General features: G+C 38.4%; 1 protein-coding gene across 1 annotated transcript in view; it reads left to right on the top strand.

Annotated features, from left to right (window-relative positions):
- ccndbp1 (cyclin D-type binding-protein 1) overlaps positions 1–20,776 on the top strand; it is a 30,287-nt gene extending 9,511 nt beyond the window's left edge. The window contains exons 5-11 of the mRNA XM_055652425.1: positions 5,757–5,853; positions 8,068–8,141; positions 8,847–8,923; positions 13,640–13,896; positions 16,351–16,411; positions 17,307–17,353; positions 18,988–20,776. Coding sequence (XP_055508400.1) covers positions 5,757–5,853; positions 8,068–8,141; positions 8,847–8,923; positions 13,640–13,896; positions 16,351–16,411; positions 17,307–17,353; positions 18,988–19,093 — 719 coding nt within the window. The 3' untranslated portion in view covers positions 19,094–20,776. The remainder of the gene's footprint in view (positions 1–5,756; positions 5,854–8,067; positions 8,142–8,846; positions 8,924–13,639; positions 13,897–16,350; positions 16,412–17,306; positions 17,354–18,987) is intronic.
- Positions 20,777–23,150: the final 2,374 nt, after the last annotated feature.

Below are 23,150 nucleotides of genomic sequence, written 5' to 3'. Positions count from 1 at the left end.
CTAAGATTTGGCTGATGTCTCTTCACAATTTTATTCTTGTTTCTCAGCCTCATAATGGTTTATTTGACTTTCAATGGCACATCTTTGGTCCTCATGTTGGTAAACAGCAATAAAAGTTTCAAAGGTGATGGAAAGACTGGAGGAAAGGTTAGGTGCTGAACGCTCTTATACCTGCATTAAGGCAACTGCCAGCGACTGTCATAGTCATAGCAGGTCGCCGAAAAACGGGCGACAACCTACGACAGCACCCACGTCAGGAGAAGTTGAGCTCCGCTCATTGGCATCAAACCCACTGTCGCCAAAAAATGTTCAACATGTTGAAAATTTAGCAGCAACCAGAAAGACACTACGACTACTCCCGGCGACCACCGGTGAATATGTGGTGACAAACTAGTCGCCTGTAGTTGCCTAAAATATCGCCAAAGTGGGACAGGCCCATGATAGACAATGGAAACTTTTTTTTTTTTTTTTCTTGGATGGTTTTTTACCAAGACGGTTTTATTTTTGCTGGTCAATTTCCAAAATAACTTTTAAGTGATTCCAGTTCTTAATCAAAATCGTGTCACAACCAATTTGGCCTGTAAACAAAGAACTGCAGATGTTGGTTTATAAAAATAAAACAACAAAGTACTGGAGTAACTTAGCGCATCAGGCAGCATGGAAAACATGTGTAGATGACATTTCGGACCGGGACCTACCTTCTGACACAGTCTGCGGTCTGCACAGCTCCAGCTGGCGTGGCGTCTACAGCCTGGGATCCCTCGTGGGGGACCAGGGGGGAAGAAGAAGCTTCCACTGCCGGCCCGCGGCCAACTTCTACCGCGGGTCCGGTATGGACTTAACATCACCCCTGGAGGGGAGCTTCGACCGCCGGCCCTGCAGACTGCGGTGCTTATGGCTGCGACGTGGAGGGAACTTTAAATCTTCGGCCGCCGGCCTATACCAACTAAAAGCTGCGGTCTCCGGTGGGGATGAGCCGACTCTGGACTTACCTGGACTTGTACCTTGTCCTTACCATCTGAACGCCCGCAGCGACTGCTGCGGAGGGTTGAGGTCCCGACCACGGGGGAAAATGGAGGAGGACTGGCCAAATTATGTGCCTTCCACCACAGTGATGAATGCTGTGGTGGATGTTTATGTTAAAATTTTATTGTGTTTTTGTGTGTGCCCTTTATCATTGTATCGCTGCTGACATATCATTTCACTTGCACTTTTTGTGCAATGTGACAAATAAACCGTTGTATTGTATTGTATTGTATTGACTGATTGTAGAGTGTGGGAAGAAAGCTGGAAGAGGGGGGCAGGACAAAGCCTGGCAGGGTTTAAAAAAACAATGTAGTAGAATGGAGGGGCAGGATAAACTGGGAAAAAGATTATGGCTGTCTACCCTATCTATGCCTCACATAATTTCATATACTTGTATTAGGTCTCCCCTCAACTTCTGGTGTTCCAGAGAAAATAATTCAAGTCTGTCCAACATCTCCCTGTAGTTAATACCCCCTAATTCAGCATCGTCGTTTTTTTTTTTTTTTTTTTTTTTTTTTTTTTTTTTTTTTTTTTTTTTTTTTTTTTTTTTAATGATGTGAATAGGGTTTATTTTATTTGTATTTAATTTTTTTATTATTGGAGATAGGTACATGATCTATTACATCTATTACATCATTATTACATCATTTTTAAATTGATAATATTGTCAGTTATTATTACATTGTCTCCAATACTTTTTGCATTTTTCTTCTTCATTTTTTTTTTTTTTTATAACTAGATAGGGCTAAAGGGATAGATGAAATAGAGAGAGGGAAGAAGGAAAAAGAAAACTAAAATAAAAAATAAAAAAAGGAAAAGGAGTGAAAGAGGTAGTTGAAGAAGAATGGAAAAATTTGTTAAAGTTTAAAAACATCATTCGAGATATGTTCGTACATTTCGAAGTATAGCATTTCATCCAATCTTTAGTCCGGGTGCTAGTCAGGTTCCTGTGCTGAACTGTTCTGACCCTTTAAATAATCAATAAAAGGAGACCATGTTCCAACGAATAATTCCTGTTTATCCAACAGGGAAAATCTGATTCTTTCCATGTTTAAGGTCTCCGTCATTTCTATAATCCACATTTTGATTGTGGGGGCCGTAGGGCCTTTCCAAAATTTTAGGATTAATTTTTTTCCTGTTATTAAACTGTAATCGATAAAGTTTCTTTGTGTTATTCTAAGTGTTTGATTTGATTCTAATATTCCGAATATTATTAATTTTGAGTTGGGTTCCAGTTGTGTGTTGATTACTTTGGATATTATACTAAAAATATTTACCCAAAATTTTTTAATTTTTGTACAGTTTGTAAACATGTGCGATAACGTAGCTTCTAAATGTTGACATTTATCACATATAGGTGAGATATGTTGAAAAATTTTATGTAATTTTGTTTTGGCGTAGTGTAACCTATGTATTACTTTAAATTGTATTAGAGAATGTCTCGCGTTTAGTGAACATTGATGTATGTGTTGTAGACTTTCTTCCCAAGTGTCTTTCGTTATTACCTGGTTTAATTCTTTTTCCCATGCTTGTCTGTGTAAGTCCGTCAAAGGAGTGTCACTATCTAATAAGATATTATATATATAAGATATTAATTTTTCTGTATTAGGATGCTTATTCCAACATTCATCTAGAATCTCTGGGTTTCTATTTCGAAAATTTTTAGAATTCGATTTAACATAATCTCTGAGTTGAAGATATCTGAAATAATCATTTCCTCGAAGTCCATAAATCTGTTGCAACTCCTGAAATGTCAAAAAAGAGCCTTCTTTGTAAAGGTGTCCTATATTTTTAATTCCATTATTCTTCCATTGTGTAAAACCCCCGTCTAAACATGAAGGCTTAAACAATGAGTTATTCACAATTGGAAGAAAAAGAGATAAGTTATCTAATTTTAATGTCTTTTTTAATTGTTTCCAAATTTTTATAGCACTAAATATTATAGGGTTTTCCTTATAAATTTTCTTGTTTAATTTAGATGTAGCAAATAATATCGCACCAATATCATAAGGCATACAATCTTCCCTTTCCAATTTTAACCAGTCTGGTTGCTGGTCTATTTCTCCCAACCAGAAGTTCATATTTTTAATATTAACTGCCCAGTAATAAAACAAAAAGTTAGGTAAAACCAAGCCTCCATTATTTTTTGATTTACACAGGTGTCTTTTGCTTATCCTATGATTCTTATAATCCCAGATAAAATCATTAACAATAGAGTCCAATTTTTTAAAGAAGTTTTTTGCCAGGTATATCGGAATCGTCTGAAAAAGGTATAATATTTGCGGTAAAAAAATCATTTTTATGGCATTAATTTTACCAACCATTGAAATAGGTAATGTTTTCCAGTATTGGATATTCTTATGTAATTTATTCAATAATGGGGGGAAATTTGCTTTAAATAATGATGTATATATCTTAGTTACATAGATACCTAGATATTTAAATTTTTCATTTACTACTTTAAATGGGAATTGTTGTATTATCTGTTTGTTATGTTCCCTTATTGGCATAATTTCACTTTTATTCCAATTTATTCTGTATCCTGAAAGTGCACCGAATTGGTTTATTAGTTTTAATAGGTTTGGGATACTAATTTCTGGTTTTGTGATGTAAATTAATACGTCATCTGCATATAGAGAAATTTTATTCACTGTGTCTTTACTGTTATACCCATATATTTCCGGATGCCCCCTAATTCTTTCTGCAAGTGGCTCAATTGCAAGTGCAAATAGTAATGGAGATAACGGGCATCCTTGTCTACACCCTCTAGATAGACTGAATTTAGATGACAGTCTTTGGTTGGTAAGTATTCTGGCCGTAGGATTTGTGTATAGCAGTTTTATCCATGTGCAAAATTTCTCCCCTAGCTGCATCTTTTCCATCACCGAAAATAAATAAGGCCATTCGACCTGATCAAATGCTTTTTCAGCGTCAAGTGAGATTATTGCTAAATCTTCATTAATAATTCTCTTGGTATATATAATATTAAATAATCTTCTTAGGTTATAATATGAATACCGTTTCTGAATAAAGCCTGTTTGGTCAGGGTGTATTAATTTATTCATCACTGTACTTAATCTACGTGCTAGTATTTTAGTTAGTATTTTCTGGTCTGTATTCAGAAGTGCAATTGCTCTGTATGATCCCGGATCTTCCGGATCTTTATCAGCTTTAGGAATAAGCGTTATTATAGATTCATTTAAGGTATCTGGGAGTTTCTGTTGGGTGTAGATATAATCATATAGTCTTTGCAAGCGTGGGCACAGCAAATCATGAAATTTCTTGTAAAATTCTGAACCTAGACCATCTGGCCCTACTGCCTTACCATTTTTAAGAGAGCCAATAGACTCCTCAATATCCTTTATCGTAATTTCCCTTTCTAATAATTCTCTATCCTTTGAATCTAAACCTTTTAAATTACATTTTATTAAAAAATCTGCTATTCCTTCTGATTGTGCTACAGTTTTAGTTGAATAAAGGTTATGATAGTATTGTAGAAATCTATCATTTATATCCTTGGGCATTTTTAATAATTCTCCTGTCTCTGTTCTAATTTTATGAATTATTTTCTCCCCTTCCATTTTTCGCAGCTGGCGTGCTAATAATTTTGTGGTTTGTCTCCAAATTCAAACTGTAATTGTTTGGTTTTTTGATAAAGTTTTATTACTTGTTCTGAGTACATTTTATTTTAATTTATATTTCAGTACAGCAATTTTATTATGTTTTAACGTAGATGGCGTTCTCGCGTTTTCTGTATCTAGTTGCTTAATTTCACTTTCCAGTGCTTTTTGTTTAATCCTGTTTTCTTTATTATAAAATGCTTGGGCAGAGATTAATGTACCTCGAACATACGCTTTGAACGTCTCCCACATAAGAGAAGCAGGTGTGTCAGGGTTGTCATTTACCTCAAAAAATATTTGAATTTGTTTAATAATATATTCCTGGCATGATCTTTCGTTCAAGATTTGCGGGTTAAGTCTCCAATATGTTTGTTTCTCGGACATTCCATTTAATTTAATCATGAATGTTACCGGTGCGTGATCTGAGATTATAATGTTATGATATTTTGAATTATAAGTAAATGGAATAAACGTAGAATCAACTAAAAAGTAATCTATTCTTGAGTATGTTTTGTGTACTGGTGAATAAAATGAATATTCCCGTCCGGTTGGGTTTTCTATTCTCCAGATATCCTTAATATTAGTGGTATTAATAAATGAATTTAAAAAAACACTTGAGTTGGATGTTGATTTTTTTTGCCTTGATGATCTATCTAAGTATGGGTCTAATGTACAATTGAAGTCTCCTCCAATTATTAATTTGTATTGTGCAAATTCAGGAATTTTATTAAATGTTTTGTTAAAAAAAGTGGGGTTATCGAAGTTAGGCCCATAAACATTTAGAAGGATCACTTTTTCACCATTTAACTCTCCAACCACTATAATATATCTGCCATCCATATCCACTATTATTGAGGAGGTCGCAAAAGGAATTCCTTTACGAATTACTATTGCTACTCCTCTTGACTTGTGGGAAAAAGAAGAATGATATGATTCAGCGAATTCAGGCATCGTTTTAATAAACATTCTTGTTTTATAGCAGAACTAGCTGTACTTGAAATCTTTAGTATGATTTGTGTTATTTAGCTAAAATACAAAAATGGATCGAAAATAACCAATCAAGGGTAAATTTCGATGTTTAATAATTGGATTTTTTTTTTGTAACCTCAGGCTTAACTTTACGTCGATTAGTTCGAAATGCCACCAAGGACGTAGTGGAGGGAGTTATTCAACTATTGAATGTGATACTGGGCACACCACTTCAAAGGTTCTAATATTTAAATCTAAATCTATGTTGAAAATTTGAAGGTGTGAAAAACAAACTTTCATTGGTGTTTAAAATTGTAAAAACAGTCTTTTTTTAAATCCACTACTTTCTAATGAAAACAACAAATGTTATGAATAAACAATTGGGTAAGGCAGCATCCGTGGGATGATAAATTGAATTAATGTGTGAGGATAAAGGCATTTAGACTGGAAAAGAGGGAAAACTATTACATTTAAATTGCGGCAATGACGGTACAAAGGATCGATGCACTGATGGTGAAAGTTAATGACAAAAGAGTGTAAAATGCTGGGCTGCGGGTCATGACAGCCAGACAGGCTGCGCTACTGATAGGGAACGCCTGAGCCAGCATCGTAGGTGGATGTGTAAATGACTAGTTTTGACACAGAAAGTGAGTTACGATGTTGTACAATTCTGGTTCTTGACCATTTTGACTTCCCTTCTCATTTGCAAACCAACCTTTCTGTCCTGGGCCGTGTGCATTGCTGGGAGTAAGACCACACTCGATCTTGAGGAAAACCACCTCTGAAGAAAGGTCTCGACCCGAAATGTCACCTATTCCTTTTTTCCAGAGGTTCTGCCTGACCAGCTGAGTCACTTCTGCTTTTTGTGTCTATCACATCTAGGGTATGGACATTGAACTCTCCAATTTTAGGTAACAATCCCCAAAATCTCCCTTTATTTTTTCCCTCTTCTCCCTGTGCCCATCTGAATGTGCACCCATTTCTCCCATAATTCTGCCCCCCGCCCCCCCGTCCCCTCCATCCATGCCCTTCCACCGAGAGCGAGGGCAACCACTTGAAAAATGTGATTGTATTGTTCTCTTTCTTATTTCTTATTTTGATTTGTATTTTGAATCTTAGTTTTTAGTAAGTAGTAGATAAGAAAAAGTGGTTTCAAGTAATCAGTTTGAAGGGGTCAAGGAAAGAGCGTTTACGTCACGGCCCTGTTTTTACCAATCTTTCCCCCACCACGCTTTGTACTAATAGAATAGAATAGTTTCTTTATTGTCATTGTAACATGAACCATGTACAACAAAATTTAAAAACATCAGCCAGTCAGTGCACCATTCAAACATTTCTAAAAGCTAACGATACATACAAGATAAAGTATTAAAAGATAAACAACTAAAATAAATATCATGAAAATAGCACGCATAAACACCCAACCCTCCATCCTTCTGTCGATTTCACAGTTTACCACAGTCCCTTAGTCTGTATCGCCCCTGCGTTCCTTGGCGGCTACATTTAGTGCTTTTATAGCAGTGGGGTAAAAACTGTTTTTTAGTCTGTTCGTCCTTGTCCTTGTAGATCTGTACCGTCTGCCTGACGGCAACAGTTCAAACAGGGAGTGTCCGGGGTGGGAAATGTCCTTTATGATACTCTGGGATTTTTTGATGCAGCGGGAACTGTGTAAGTCCTCCAAGGTAAGGAGAGGGCAGCCGACAATCCTCTGGGCGTTGTCAATGGCCTTCTGGAGCGCTTTCCTCTGAGCCGCTGTGCAGCTGGTGTACCACACGCATACACAGTATGTTAGTATGCTCTCAATGGAGCACCGATAAAAGGACAGCAGCAGTCTCTGAGTGATGTTATTCTTCCTGAGCACCCTCAGGAAGTGCAGTCTCTGCTGGACCTTTTTCAGCATCGCAGAGGTGTTCACGCTCCACGTCAGGTCCTCCTCAATATGGATTCCCAGGAAGCGGAAATCCGCCACCCTCTCCACACAGTCCCCTCTGATAATCAATGGTACCATGTCCGTTTTATTCTTCCTAAAGTCTATTATTAATTCCTTTGTCTTTAAGGTGTTGAGGAGCAGGTTATTTTCTTCACACCACACTGTCAGCTGCTCCGCCTCATCCCGGTAGGCGTACTCGTCCCCCCCGGAGATGAGTCCCACCACCGTAGTGTCATCCGCAAATTTGACAATGGTGTTGCTGTGGTGGGCGGGGGTGCAGTCATGTGTGTAGATGGTGTAGAGCAGGTGGCTCAGTACGCAGCCCTGTGGAGAGCCGGTACTGAAGCTGAGGGCCGTGGATGTATGATGGCCCACTCTGACTCACATTGTGTATATGAGGGAATTTTCTTTGTGAAATAGAATAATAAAATTGCTAACAATGTGGGTACAATGTAGCTTCTAATAGTGTTCAATATTAAATTGTACCTGTGCCTGATTTGTAAGTGTAGTTTTTTTTTTCAGTTTGTCCCAGGACCAACTGACATCCACGGGTGGAGTCTGGGAAGCGTGTGACAAGTTTTCCAAGATACCAAAAGGTAATGCAGATTTCAAATTGCAAACCAAAGTGTTTCTCCATCAGAAGGCCAATGGACAATGGTGATCTGGATAACAAGCAAAAGACCTTTTGATGTATTGGACACTATTCATCATATTAGTTTCAAGGAAACTTCGGTAAAGCTCAACATTTCACATCTCTCGTGTTCATCTATAACACTTTCTAATTATCCACGTCTCTGCAAAGATTTAATTGTTATCGTATGCAAGCGACAAAGTACGGTACTGATATTTTTCCAAGGCTGTCAACCTATTTGAATGGAAATTTGTTTGGAGTTTAACTTAATGCTTGACTTTTAAATATATCCTTTGTTCCTTGGACATTTGAAAACATCAGATACAGGTCCATGTCATAATCCATGTATTCAGCATTTTATGGTGTTTTTTGTTATGCTAATATTTTACTCTTATTTGTGTTTAAGTTTGAAACCCTTGCGTATTGTATTGCAAACATCAGCCAACATGTCACTTGATTGTGTAGATTGTTTGGTTTTTAAGACATTAGGCACAAGTTCTCCTAAAATGTAATTTTGAATATTGTTTATAGAGAGTCATATGTATCTTCATGTTATTTTTACGTATACATGGCCCTGTAAAAAATAGCATTTAGATTGTGATATTTGTCAGGTTTGCCTAGCTTAATTGAACCTGTCTGACACACTAATCTGTTTTGAACTTCCCCACAGATAATCATGCAGCTGTTCTATCCCTGATGTCCACTTACTCTGCTATTGTCGAAGATGCTTTGGAAGAAATGAAACAGGTGCAGTCTAATAGCATAAATTTAATAAATTATTTGATGAGTGTGCATTCCTGAAGGATATTGCAGATAGGGAACGAATATTCAGATTTGCTCTCTGATATGGGAAAATTGGATTACCTGGAAAATTAGGTGTTTTCATTTGAGCATTGCACTGTACAGTAGAATATAGTCAATTTAAAAATGAAAAAATGTTGAAACCTGTATTTGTGGAAAAGAGCATCTACTGAGTAAAAACTTAAAGGTGGTGAATGGACTATTCAAGATGTGGATTGTATTTATAGGATTTGGAGTTGAGGAAGAAGCAATGCGTAGATTAGATTAAATTTGAATGGGAAGGAGTTGAACAAGTGTAGGAATAATGTGCATGGATTTGTTGCTTTGATACAACATAAATGCTTTTTTGGACCAATGTTTCCATGTTATAAATTCCATATATAAATAAAAATGATTTAAAATTATACTTCATAGAATATAAATGATAAGATTATATAATTTCAGAACATAGCAAGAGGACATTTGGCCCAACCTATCCACACTGACAGTGTTACCCAATACCTTGTCCATCGCTCTCTATGCCCAAGTTATTCAAGTGTTTATCTATATGCTTCTTAAATGCTGCCAGTGACCCAGCTTCAACCTCTCTCAGGCAGTGCCTTACAGTTACTTCCCTTGCTCTGGATGAAGAATGACCCCTCATTACTTCTGAGTCTCCTTACCCTTTACCTTAATCCTGTGTCTTCTAGTTTTATTTATCTCTGATATAGGGGAATGTTTCCTGTATTCTTCTCTATCTATATCCCTTGTAATTTTCTACATCTCAATTGTGTCTCTTTTTAAACTCCTCTGCTCTTGGGAGAAAATTCCCAAACTTTTCTCCTGTCAATCCTCATAACTGAATTACTTTATCCCAGGCAACATCCTGATGAATCTGTTTTGCATTGTTTCCAGAGCTATCACATCGTTGCTATATCATGGTGACCACAACTGCACACAGTAGTCCATCTGAGGTCTGACCAAGGTTATATAAAGTTGGAGCATTACCTCCCTACTTCTGCAATCAACATTGACTAATGAAAACACAAGATAATGCAGATGCTGGAATCTTCAGTAAAATAAAACAAAGTGCTGGAGGAACTCAGCGGGTCAGGCAGCATCTTGGAGGGAAGGTTCAAATGACATTTCTGATCGGGACCCTTTGTCCAAACTGATTGGAGCACGGGAGCGAAAGGTGGGGGGAGGGTACCTGACTAATGAAGGCCAGGATCTTGTATGTCTTCCTAAACGTGTTTTCTATCTGTGTTGCCATCTTCAACTTGCACGAACTCTGAGGTCCCTCTTTGTCAATACGCCCAGTCATGGTGCATGTCCTAGCCTCAAAATACAATACCTCACTTTTGCCTGTATTAAAGCAATCTGCCATTTTCAGCTCATTTTACCAAAACATCAATACCTTCTACAATGTGAACAACTTTGCCTATCTTCATATCATATGTGGGCTTAGCGATCGTGCCTCCCACATATTCCTCCCAGACTATTAACAGTAAATAACCATTTGCTGTCCTCCAGTCATCTGGGACCACACTATATCCAGTGAAGTTTACAAAATCTCAGCCAGAGCACCAGCAATTTCTTCCCCTGCATCCCATACCAGCCTGGAATAAGTCCCATTCCGTGCTAGGTTTTCATCCACCTTTAAACCCGCCTAGGCATCAAGTACCCCTTCTTTATTGATGGAGACATGCACACAACTTTCATCTAACTCTTTGTTTAATTATCCAATTATCCTGTTTCATTTGAGACTATGGTTGAAAAGTATTTATTTAGGAGCTAGTGCATACTTTCTGGCTGCAAAAACAGATCGCTCCTTTTGTCCTTAAAGGGCCTTACTTTTTCCATTTGATCAACCACCTGTAAAGAGTTGTTGAATGGTTCCACTATCATTTTTTGTGACCATTTCTAATATCCAATTCTGTATTGAACTTGTTCTGCCATCATTTCAGACTGTGTACAATTCTTATTTACAACAACCTGATATTTATAGATCTTTTCCCAATTGTCTTAAATTAAAGTTTGTGTTACTGAGCCTTCTGCTGCAGCAAATAGATTTTCTGTGTTTAATGTTTCCAAACAGCCACAACTCTCAACATGTTTACATACGTTTATTAAGCTGTTCTGTTCCAAAGGGAACAATTTTGTACATGACTGAAGTCTCAAATTCTTAGTACAATTGTGGTAATTTTTTGCACCATTCATGGTTTTGTCCTTGTTCCTAATGTGCAATATTGGGAATTGTATACCTTGTCTTATTCCTTCCCTTTGTATTCTACACTTTTATTTTTAAAAGGGTGTACCTTCTATATATATATATATTTTTTTTTAACTTTAATTTATTCTACCATCTTTAAAACTTTTGAACAGGCATTCTCACATTTCTCTATCCAGTCACCATTTAAATTTATGCCATTAAGCTTATTTTGTTCCATTAGCACACCCATTAGCACAGTTTTTGGTAACATGTAAAATAATGTTCCTATTGCTCAGTCTATGACCTGCTGGTCAAATGTTTCCCTCTTTAATTTTCTCCGTAATTGAGTTGTAAATTTCAGCAAAGGCTGAAGTTCCAATAAGCTAATTACAATTTTTTGTGAAATTTTATTTTAAATTATTAAAAAAATGATTTACAATCTGATTTTGAAACATTGATTTCCTTGAGTTACTGGATTAGGGAGTGCCCTCATATAGTTTATTATAGCTTCTTATTTCTGTTGCTCATCCAATAATGTCACTTCTAAGAGTTCAGGAGAATTGTTGACATTTGCGACCTCTGGAGTGGAGCTAATTAGTTGCTTTAGGTTTCAACAAAAGCCTATGGCACACAAATCATATGTGATGTTGAGCTGAATGTTTTTTCTTCTGTGAACTACCATCATCCAAGAAAGAAGCTCTAAAGAGTAGATCTCTGAGCTTCTTATTTTGAACACTTGGTGGCAGCAAGGGTTACTCTTTAGATGTTACCATGGCACTTAAAAGTAGGAACTGGTGTAGACATTTTAAGGTTACTGTGTTGATTGCGAGCACTGCTAATCCTCCTGAGCGCTATTTTCTAGTACTATCTCTAACCTTTAGTTTTCCAGACATTAAATTAAATTCAGTCTTTAAAATAAAAATCTATGTTTTCATTCATTTAAATTCTGGAGAATTAAGGGCAATTTAGTTTGTACACTAAAAAAACTACAGTATCAATAAAGTTGAACAAAACCTAAGAATTTGATGTACAGCATTGCTGATCGGCATATAGCAACATTTAATGAAAACAAAATAATTATGAGATACATTACAAAAGAGCGTAATTTCTGAAGTTCATTAATCATAGGAGCAGTATTAGGCCATTCAGCCCATCAAGTCTACTCCAATCGTGGCTGATTTATCTTTCCCTCTCAACCCCAGTCTCCTGCCTTCTTCCATAACCCTTGACCCTTTACTAATCAAGAATCTGTCAATCTCCACCTTTAAAAAAAAAAAAAAAAACCTAATGACTTGGCTTCCACAGTCATCTATGGCAATGAACTCCACAGATTTACCTCCTTCTGACTAAAGAAATTCCATCTCATCTCCTTTCTAAAGGTACGTCCTTTTATTCTGAGTTTGTGCAACTAGTGGAAACATCCTCTCCCACATCCACTCTATCCAGGCCTTTCACTATTTGGTAAGAATGTAACCTAGGTAATATCATGCTCCAATTATGGATCTCTTTTCAAATCAGATGCAAAAAACTTTCTGTTCATCTGGTTATATTGACACCAGAAACATTACAGCCAATACGGAGCTTAACTAATCTTATGGTCTAGGTTAAAGTAAAATTAGTATGCATATAACCCAACAGTTAATACTCTTAGTAATTGTAAAATAGGATCCAGCTAAGTGGTGCTTTAGATGTTCCAATGGTTACATAGTCTTTTATTAGACTGAGATACAAGAAATCCAGATCAGAAAGAAGAAAAAAGAGTTCCAACCCAAAACATTGCCTGCCCCATTCCCTCCATAGATTCTGCCCAACCTGCGGACATCCTCCAGCAATTTGTTTGTTGATATTATTAGATTAATCTAGTTTCTGTGAGTTAAGGGATAGCTTCCAGTTAAGATGGAATCCAATTATGTGTGTATGGGGAAGTTACATGGTTTTGCAGCAGTTATTTGAATCTCAGAATGTAGGGAAGTTAGCCGGACTTTCTTTGTAAGTAATCGGGAGGGGAGGGAGTTGTGACCTAGACACAAAAGGACCCTGACCAGAGGTGTTGTCCATCCATTTCTTTCCACAGATGTTGCCTGACATGTTGAGTTCCTCCAGCAGTTTATGTTTAGCTTAAGATTCCAGCATCCGGAGTTCCATATGTCTATAATTCTAAATTGTCTGTTTGCTGATTATGAAATTAACTTAATGATTCGTATTTAACATATATGAGTAGTGCCCTTCGACCACCTGGTGAAAAAGATCCAACTCTCAAATTCATTCTAGCTTCATTGCTGCCTGTGTATTGAATCGTGCAATCTTCAATTAGATAATGAGCATTTGACCATGTTTCTGCGGTAAATGCATCAATCAACAATATCTGACCGAGAATGTAATTGAAAGAAATTAATTTTGTAACAGCTAATCTACTCCGAAGATTTGAATGTATCTGTGCTGTAGAAATAATTGTGATGTGTAATTGGCAGGCTCAACATGCAGATAATGCAGATCCATTCAGTAACATTTTTGAAGATGACGATTCCTACTTGCGAGAAAATCGGGACACTTACTGGTCAGAAGAAGACAAACAGGTCATAGCTCCTTGTTTGGGACTACTGAAAGCAGCCAAAGCATGTTTGAAAAAAGTCTCCGAAGCTGTTAAAAATCATGGAAAGGTAGACACGTTGCAAAACATAACACAGTTGGATGATCTGGGTGATGTCACCAATGAAATTAGCCCCAGGTAAGATTTTAATTGCTGATTACATAATTCTTGCAAATATTGTTTTGTGATGTCCTGGCAGTAGACACAGGTGACAAGCAAATAATGAAATACAAAGTAGAGTCTGTCAACATTTTGAGCCTGACCGAACATGATTTTTGATAAACATTTAGATTAAATGTTTGAAGTTAGGTTGGAGCACACTACAAACTTAGCTCAATACTTTATTCAAATCAGTATCATTTGTATTATGTTACAATGTGTGTCCTCTCTGTTGCTCAAAATTTGCAATTCATCCTAATAGAAATCAGTAGCATGTTGTGAGTTTGATAAGTTTTTGACGATTGTTAAAGTGGGTTTAGACTCTGACAGGTTTAGGGCAGGTAAGGTGAGATTGTATTTTTTCATGCCAGGACATCACGAAACAAGGTTTGCTTACGTGTGCTGTTCCAGTTTAGAAAATAATGAAGATTTTACAGGGGAAAGAGAGACTTCTCATCACAGCTATATTACTTATTCTGGTTTTCATGGCATTATAAAATCCATAGCACAGAAGGCAGCCATTTTGAACATCTAACCTAGATTGACTGAGTACAGTCCTGTTTTCCACATTATTCTGCAAACTATTCTCTCTCTCAAATGCCTGTTCAATTCCCTTTTCAAAAGTTTAATTTTGTTTCTTCCACGCCTGCATAGAATGCTGTGCAGATCTGTATGGCATTGTCACATAGATCATAAAGCTGCTGCCTCACAGCTCTGGCAACAGCTCTGGTTCAGTCCTGATTTCTGCTGTCCATTTGGAGTGTGCGTGCTCTCCTTATCCGCACCCCCAAAATATGTGGTTTAGTAATTAATTAATATTTTTCCCCATTACCTTCACACCCAGTTTACTCACATTTAACCACTTAATATGATCTTAGTTTTAGTTTAGTTTAGTTAGAGATACAGCGCAGAAATAGGCCCTTCGGCCTACTGAGTCCATGCTGACCAGCGATCCCTGTACACTACCACTATCCTACACACACTAGGGACAATTTACAATTTTACCAAGCCAATTAACCTACAAACCTGTACGTCTTTAGAGTGTGGGAGGAAACTGGAGCTCCCAAAGAAAACTCAGGGAGAATGTACAAACTTCATACAGACAGCACCCGTAGTCAGCATCGAACCCGGGTCTGTGGGGCTTATAAGGCAACAACTCCAGCATTGCGCCACCATGCCATCACTTCTATCACAATGGAAAATTGCCTTTTGTGTATTGGTGAGTGGCAAAATCTCAGACGAGATTGATGGGAATATGGGCAAAATAAAATGGAGTCCATGTGGTTTATGATCAGCTTGGATTCGGTAAGCTGAAGGTCCTGTTTCTGTGCTGTATTCGGTTAATTTTGGACCTCAAAAGAAAATATCTTAAATTTTTCCTGCCATCTTTTTATCACCAAAATGGTAAATCTGTGGAGATGCTGACTGAAGAGAACATCTTTCCTCTATCCTATTTAAACCAACCTATTCAAATTCACCAACATTGTTTTCTCAATATTAGGTAACAATCCATCCTTTTTTTCACCCCTTCTCTTTCTGGTGCCCCACCATGGTGTGCACCCAACTAATCATCTCTCCCCCCCCCCCCCCCCCCCCCCCCCCCCCCCCCCGCATTTCCCTCTCCTTTGTCCCCTTTCCCTGTCTTCATATTTCACCTTTTCTTATCTGACATCCTTTTGTCTTCTTTTCATCTCTAGCCTTTGTCTACTCGCCTGCCAATTAAAACTTCCCCTTCACCTGCACCCGCCTATCACTTCCCAGGCTTTGTTCCACCACACCTTTTCCCCAAAATTTCTCCCCCGACTACCATGAATCTAAAGAAGTGTCCCAAGCCAAAACATCTGCCTCCACAGATGCTGCCTAACCTGCTACTAAGTCACTCCAGCACTTTAATTTTTTAAATTGTATACCAACATCATGTCTTTCAAACCAGCCGTAATCTTGTGTGTCATGATCAAATTTCCAAGTAGTCTTTATTTTAAGAATGACTATCCTAGTTTCTGCAGTTTAGTCTTACAGCTGAAATTCCTGACCCCAGGAACTCAGGTTTTTTTTTCTGCATCTTCCAAGATATTACCATCCTTACTGAAGTTGGCTGACCAAAATTAGACGCACTGCAGTTGTGGCCTAACCAGTCTTTCACATGGCATTATGAACATTTATGATTATCATCTGCTTATAAATGGACTTCTTTGCTTGATATTTCATTTGAAAGGTAGATGCAAGTAACACAAGCCTTGTATTCAAACTTTATCTCGGTGTTAGCAATTACCACTGGTTCAGACCGTGATAAAATGTATACATTTTAATCTTCCAAATACATATTTCTGCTTAGACATGCACCCAACTATCATCATTTTTATTGGTGTTTAAACAACATACTGCGTTGAGTTAATTTGAAAATAGTGTTGATAAAGTTTTCTCTTTTTATAGTGTTGATGAATTGGTCTTAAGTCTTTATCCTCCAATGAATTATATCACTGTTCAAATGAATGTGAGTAGCACTCTTCATCTTGAAATATGTTGATTCTGATGTACATTGATTTCATGTATGTAATGTTTACAGGAATACAACAATAAATTAGGCTATGTGTTATGTATCTGGATGTCATCCCATTTATCTTAATTAGCATGGGTGGGTGTGTGTGTTTGTTATAGGTGCTGTTTCGTCTCTGTTGTCTGTATCTTTAATCTAGAACTAGACCAAGGGGGACCCGTTGGGTCTCGTCCCCTCAACGCACAATTGCGGAGGGCTGTGGCGTCACACACACACACACGGGGGAGAGGTGGGGGGGGGGGGGGTGAGAAAGGGGAGAGGGGAAAGATGGGGGGGGGGGGAGAGAGAGGGGGCAGAGAGAGGTGGCAGAGCGAGGTGGAGGGGGAGGGGGACGGGACCCAACGGGTCACCCTTGGTCTAGTTATAATATAAAATCTTGGATGTGGATGCACTGTAGTTGCTTGTGGATTTTGAAGTTAATGAGCTGAATGAGCATTGACATCACAATGGCTCAGCTCCTCGTGGAGAGCTGCACAGTTTTCAACGCGATGCCTGCTGGGCACTTTTTTCCAGGAGTGACGTCACCACCCTAAAAAGAAAATTATGGGGACAAAGACTGTTAACGCCATTTCATCGGCTTCTTTTAAACTGAGTACATGGATCATTGTTTTCTAAAAGAAAAAGTTCTGATTTTTAAATCTTTCTGATAAACAAAAGGAATTAATTACAACTCATAATCTCATCTCTGCTATTCAATCATCACCCATTGTCTTCTACGTTAACTAATGAGCGGTCTTTTGCTATAAGAAATGTTACATTTATATATGATTGTCTTACAGATCAATGGGAAGGTTAAATTTTGAATTGTTTTGTAATTTTATTTTTGTATTAGGCTGCGAAGGTTGCTTCTGTGTTGAAAAAATCACTGGAAATAACCAAGTGAGTCAAATATTTTTTGAGGGAATTGTACCTCTAGTATTCCCATTTTCAGTTCATTTTTCTCAAATGATGTGATGTCACTAATTTGATTCATCTAATAAGTTTACAGGCATGAGATTTCTCCGTGGATTTGCGCAGACTTTGAAATTCGGTTTAAAATAAAAATCTGTCTAAATCTCCGCTAAAAATGACTTTCTGCGAGACTGAGTGCGTGGAAATCCGCTGAGTCAATTGTAGCGGAAAGCATGTACGCGGGTGCGGACCGACCGTCTTTGCATGCGCACCTCTCTGGCTAGCGCTCAGCTCCGCACACGTAGAGTAGCGATTTTCCTCTGTACCTAGGCCTACCGTACTGGGGTTGGGGTGGGGAGCACAGAGTTACGTACACAGCGCTCACAATGTAACTACGGCCTTGGTACGTACGTGCGCTCTCCATCCAGCCAAATTCCGCGGATCCGACAGTACAAAATGTGTAAGTATGTAATTTTCAGCGAGTCATCCATTAAGTCATTAATCAGAAATTAAGGTAAGTGAGCTCATATTAGAAGCACATGTTGTGCAAAAAGGGAGTCTGTATCAAGACTTGGCAGCCCTATGAAAGATAATGGGAATACATCGCATCCATCTAGTATATGACTTGTTACAGTTTTAAAATATAAGACTTTCATTTGAAAAACAAAAGCATTCAAGTGTATGTCATACACTACAATGTTTTTCCCGTGTAATGGATACTTCTCTCTAATTAGAGTAAACAAGCAAGGAACACAGGCATGCTGTCGGGGTAGGCAAGGTAGGCACTGCCTACCCTGACTAAAATTATAAAATGGTAATTATTAAATATAAATAGCAAAGGCACGGGAGAATTATGCCCACCTAAGAGATCGATCTAGGAACATTTCCTTTTTCATATTGGATCAGACTCTTTTCCGTTGCAAGATGTGCTTGAAGAGAAACATTAAAAAAAAATAATGCAGAGAAGAAATACATTAGTCACTATAAATTATATGGTCTCATACCATTTTCTTCCCCAGTTAATATGGTTTCTAAATGCATTGGTTGGATTGCATAATACTTAAGGGATAGAGTGCTTCATAGCGTGGGAAGTACTTTTTAATTTGGATATTAAATTCCTGCAGCAACAATTCACACACCTGTACTCACAAGAACATGTAGAACCTGTTAATCTAATAAAGGTTGTCACACACACACCCTTTTCATCCCAATTTAAAACTGGCTTTTATTGTGCAATAGAATTAGATGATAAGGCAAAACTGTTGAGGGAGGGTGGAGATTTTAATTGAGCAGCAGTTTTAATTTGACAAAGGAGGTGGTAATGTGGTTATTGGTAAATGAGTTATTTGGCATTGCCAATTATGTTAAAATTACATTTAATCAAATTTATAATTGATTTTTAAACTTGGGTGTGGGCACTTTGTACACAATGGACACTTTTCAGTATTTTATAGTACCACAGTTTCATGAGCTAGGTAGACACAAAATGCTGGAGTAACTCGGCGGGACAGGCAGCATCTCTGTAGCCATGGAATGGGTGACGTTGGGTCAAGACCCTTCTTCAGAGCTAATTCTCATGTTTCTCAGAGTTTCGTGTGCTAATTCTCTTTTCTTTGGCATAGATCCAGTCACGTGTGCCTCGAATCAGAGAACAACTGGTTGCAGTTCTTAAGCGGAGCAATTGATCACAATATGGACAAAGTGAAAGATTTAACACATGGTTCTTAGCTTGTAAAAGGAGTTTACCGTTACCTGTCGCTTACAGAGAACAATAATGGACTGAAAAAGCATATGTTTATTCTATTCAGGAAACTCAACCGGTAAATAAACACTGTGGTCAATACTTTAATTGTCGATACGACTGTGTTTGTATGCCTGTGATCTATCTCCAGGGTAACCAAAGCATCTTAATTTAAAAATTGTCTGAATATTGATTCTTTAAATGCACTCTGATCTAGCATTGTTGTATATTGGCATGAATTCAGTGTTCTGAAGAAGAAAGAGTACCTTTTGTTCTTTGAAAATTGCAGTAATATTTTAACATCAAATCCAGATTTATTTTAGTTTTTGAGATAGGTTTTATCTTTCCATCAGAAATGCACAAAAGTCTTCTGTGTCTAATAAGATTGACTATGTATTACTTTAGTCTATATGAGTCCAGTTTCCATAAGATGCATGGTCACAGCATAGAATATATTTTGTTTAGTTTTGAGACACTGCATGGAAATAGGCTCTTCAGCCCACCAAGGCCCTACCAACCATCAATCACCTGTTCACACTTGTTCTATGTTATTTAACTTGCATTCACTCGCTACACATGAGGGGCAATTTGCAGAGGCCAATTAACCTAACATCCCACAAGTCTCTGGAATGTGAGGAAACCCACACGGCCACAATGACAACATGAAAACTCCACACAGACAGCATTAGGGGTCAGCATTGTACCTGGGTCTGTGGTGCTGTGATGCAGCAGTGCTACCAGCTGCACCACTGCACCACCTACATCTTATCTACTGGGGTAAATTATGGAATTTAATTAATGGGCAGAAGGATAACATTTAAGACAGTCAGAAAGTTTGCTGTGAAATTAAGGCTTCCATATAGGGTGATTTCACCAAATGTCAAAAGAGTGTAGATCCCCCCTCACGTGACCGAAAAATTTAACTGGAGGACATATGTCACTTCGGTACAAGTTAGTGAATGGGGAAACACGCACTTTCACACCCGTTAAAAACATGGAAAACGGCCGATTTTTGAGCTGAGATTTTCTGTGCTAGTCGGGGTGACCGTGAAGCACAGCGACCTAAATTTTCAGGCAAGAAAAAAGATAGAAAGTAAGGTAATTACAAGAGGGAACTGAAGGTGGAAAAACAGCGGAAGTGAACAGCAGACATTTGCCGTGGAGATTTAAAGATCCAAAATATCGGGAATTATCGCGTTTGCTCGCTGAATTTCATCAAAAGTAAGGCATTATTAACTTACTATTTTGGATCTTTAAATCTCCACGGCAAATGTCTGCTGTTCACTTCCGCTGTTTTTCCACCTTCACGGTCACCCCGACTAGCACAGAAAATTTCAGCTCAAAAATCGGCCGTTTTCCATGTTTTTAATGGGTGTGAAAGTGCGTGTTTCCCCATTCACTAACATGTACCGAAGTGACATATGTCCTCCAGTTAAATTTTTCGGTCACGTGAGGGGGGATCTACGCTCATTTGACATTTGGTGAAATCACCCTATAGACTAAAGAAAATGTACATTTTTTATGAGCTTTATTAAAGTTTATTCTGTTCTTGATTATCAAATTGTATTATTGTTTTTTTAACATCTTGTTCTTGTCCTGTCGAAATTCACAGTTTGGAATTTTGAACAAAGGTTTGACTGAATTGAAATTAAAGACCATATTGCACAATGCCTCCAATTTCTGAATTCTGAATCTTGGGGAAAAGGCAGGAACGGGGTACTGAGTGTGATTGATCAGCCATGATCACAGTGAATGGTCTACCCCTGCACCTATTGTCTATTGAGTAGCTAATTGAAACTCCTTTCCTGAGATAAATGTCATTCTACAAATAATCCCAAAGTTCATCGCCAACCTGGCCTAAACAGACCCCTATTGGCACAAATCTATCCTCGTATGTTTACAGCTTCCACTGTTGGCTTGTTGACTGTATATAAGCTGAACATAGAACAGTGCAGCACAGGAAGAGGCCTTTCACAATGTCCACACACAGCATGATGCCAGATAAATGAATCTCCTCTGCCTGTACATCTATATCTCTATAATATTAAAACTCTTTGTTTTGTTTGTGGCTGTGTGTGTGTCAATCCCTATTTTCTTCCAAACGCTAGGCCACAGCCTTCCCATTTTCACACATCCTAATCACATTTTTCCTGTTGAGGCGATAAACATTCTCGTTGCATTCACACCTATATTTCCAAACTTTTATTTGTTTAAAGTTAAAAAAACAGCCCACTCATCCATTTCCGCAACGAGTGATGTTACAATGTACTCTCCAGCGGAATTTTGCAGATTTTCAAATGACTCTGGGAGAGAGGGGCACTCCAGTCCTCCAATGACAACTCGCAAAGCAGGACGGGCCACTCCGGCTGGGAGGGGCGCTCCAACGCTCCAACGCCACTATGCACATTTCCAAACACTTAAGTTTCAAAAACGACTTTGCCATTGGTCTCTCTTCCACGCTGCAACTTCGCCATTTGTCACTCTTCCAACCGCTCTTCCACAACGTTCTTCAAGCCCTCCCAAAACAGTCAGGTGAAGATCGAGTTCAGTTATTTAAAAAAGACTTGCCGATTTATTGACATTTATTTTTTATAAATCGCCGCTTTTACATTTATTGAAATTGCCGAATGTTTTGATTAATCGGGATTTCACAATTTAATTAGATTGCTGCTTGCAAAAAAAAATTGTCATTTCATTCATTTGCTTTTATTTTACAACAGTTGCCTTTATTTAAAAAAGACTTGCCAAATTGCATTTACTGACATTTACTTTTTTTTTAAGTTGCCGCTTTTACATTTATTGAAATTGCTGATTGTATTGATTAATTGGGATTTCATACTTTAATTAGACTGCTGCTTGCAAAAAAAAATTCCCATTTCATTTATTTCCAAATGCCAGCCCACAGCCTTCCCATTTTCACACATTCCACACATTTTTCCCATCGCGGCAATAAACATCCTTCCGTCGCATTCCTACCTATATTTCCAAACTTTTTAATCGTTTAAAGTTGTAAAAAGAGTTTGAAAACTCACCCATTTCGGGAAAAAAAAAACGAGTGACGTCACAATGCAATCGCAAGGCTGGATGGGCCACTGTGGGAGGGACGGGCACTCCAGCGTCCGCGATGGTGGCGGCTGCTGGCACCCGACGCCCGAAGCCCAACAGGAAGGGTGGTGCTGGAGCTGGAGTGAGGGCCGGGCCCGTGGCTTGGGATGGGGTCATAACCGGGGCCGAAAAAGAAGCCGTCGCTGGAACCTAGGACGAGCCTGGGTCTGTGGTCAGGGACGAGCCCGGAGATGAAGTCGGAACCTGCACTATAGCCCAGGCGGCGGTCGAGCTGACAGCTGCAGTCTACAGCCAGGGCCGGGCCAAGTACAAGAACCAGGCCGCACCTGCATAGATGGGGGTTGTGCATGAGTGGTGCAATATTGCACTGGGGGAAAGGCTTGCATTGGGGGAACGGGTGAGTGGTGGAATCTTGCGTTTGGGCGTAGGCCCAACGAGTCTGCACTTGTTCTAGTTATGTTATAAAAGGAGAGAATGTAAAGGAAGATGGGAGTTTAGAGTTAATGTGTACATGGTAGATTGTATGTTGCGCGTGGTGAGCCTGCTTACATAAAATTGCTCGCTGATTAAAAACAGGTTTGGCAGAACTGCAAAGGGTTTTGTGGCTAAAAAGGGAAGTGGCCCAATACCAAGTAGAACTGCAGAGAAAAACATGTCTGTTCTAGACACGACAAGAACCGGTGCAGAAATGTGCTGATTGTGGGATTAGCTGGATCCGTGACTACTCATGTATGAATATACTGCCCATGCACAGAATAATTGAGTGAGACCACAAGGGACTACAAGTATGCAACCATACTTGGGGTTGCTCTCCCACTCCCGCATGCGTAATAAAGAGGAATTGTTGTATAGTAAAACTGACTAATGTGTTTTGTTTGATAGCGCGGATAGAACTTTAACACATTCACAACTACCAAATTTGGCTCTACTTCCATGCAAATTTGCATATGTCACCACCATTGTGGACCAGATCACAAG

Source organism: Leucoraja erinacea, chromosome 21 (genome assembly GCF_028641065.1).
Source record: "Leucoraja erinacea ecotype New England chromosome 21, Leri_hhj_1, whole genome shotgun sequence".
Classification (NCBI taxonomy): domain Eukaryota; kingdom Metazoa; phylum Chordata; class Chondrichthyes; order Rajiformes; family Rajidae; genus Leucoraja; species Leucoraja erinaceus.
The sequence above is the reverse complement of the archived record's forward strand: the minus strand, read 5'-3'. Positions and strand labels throughout refer to the sequence as shown.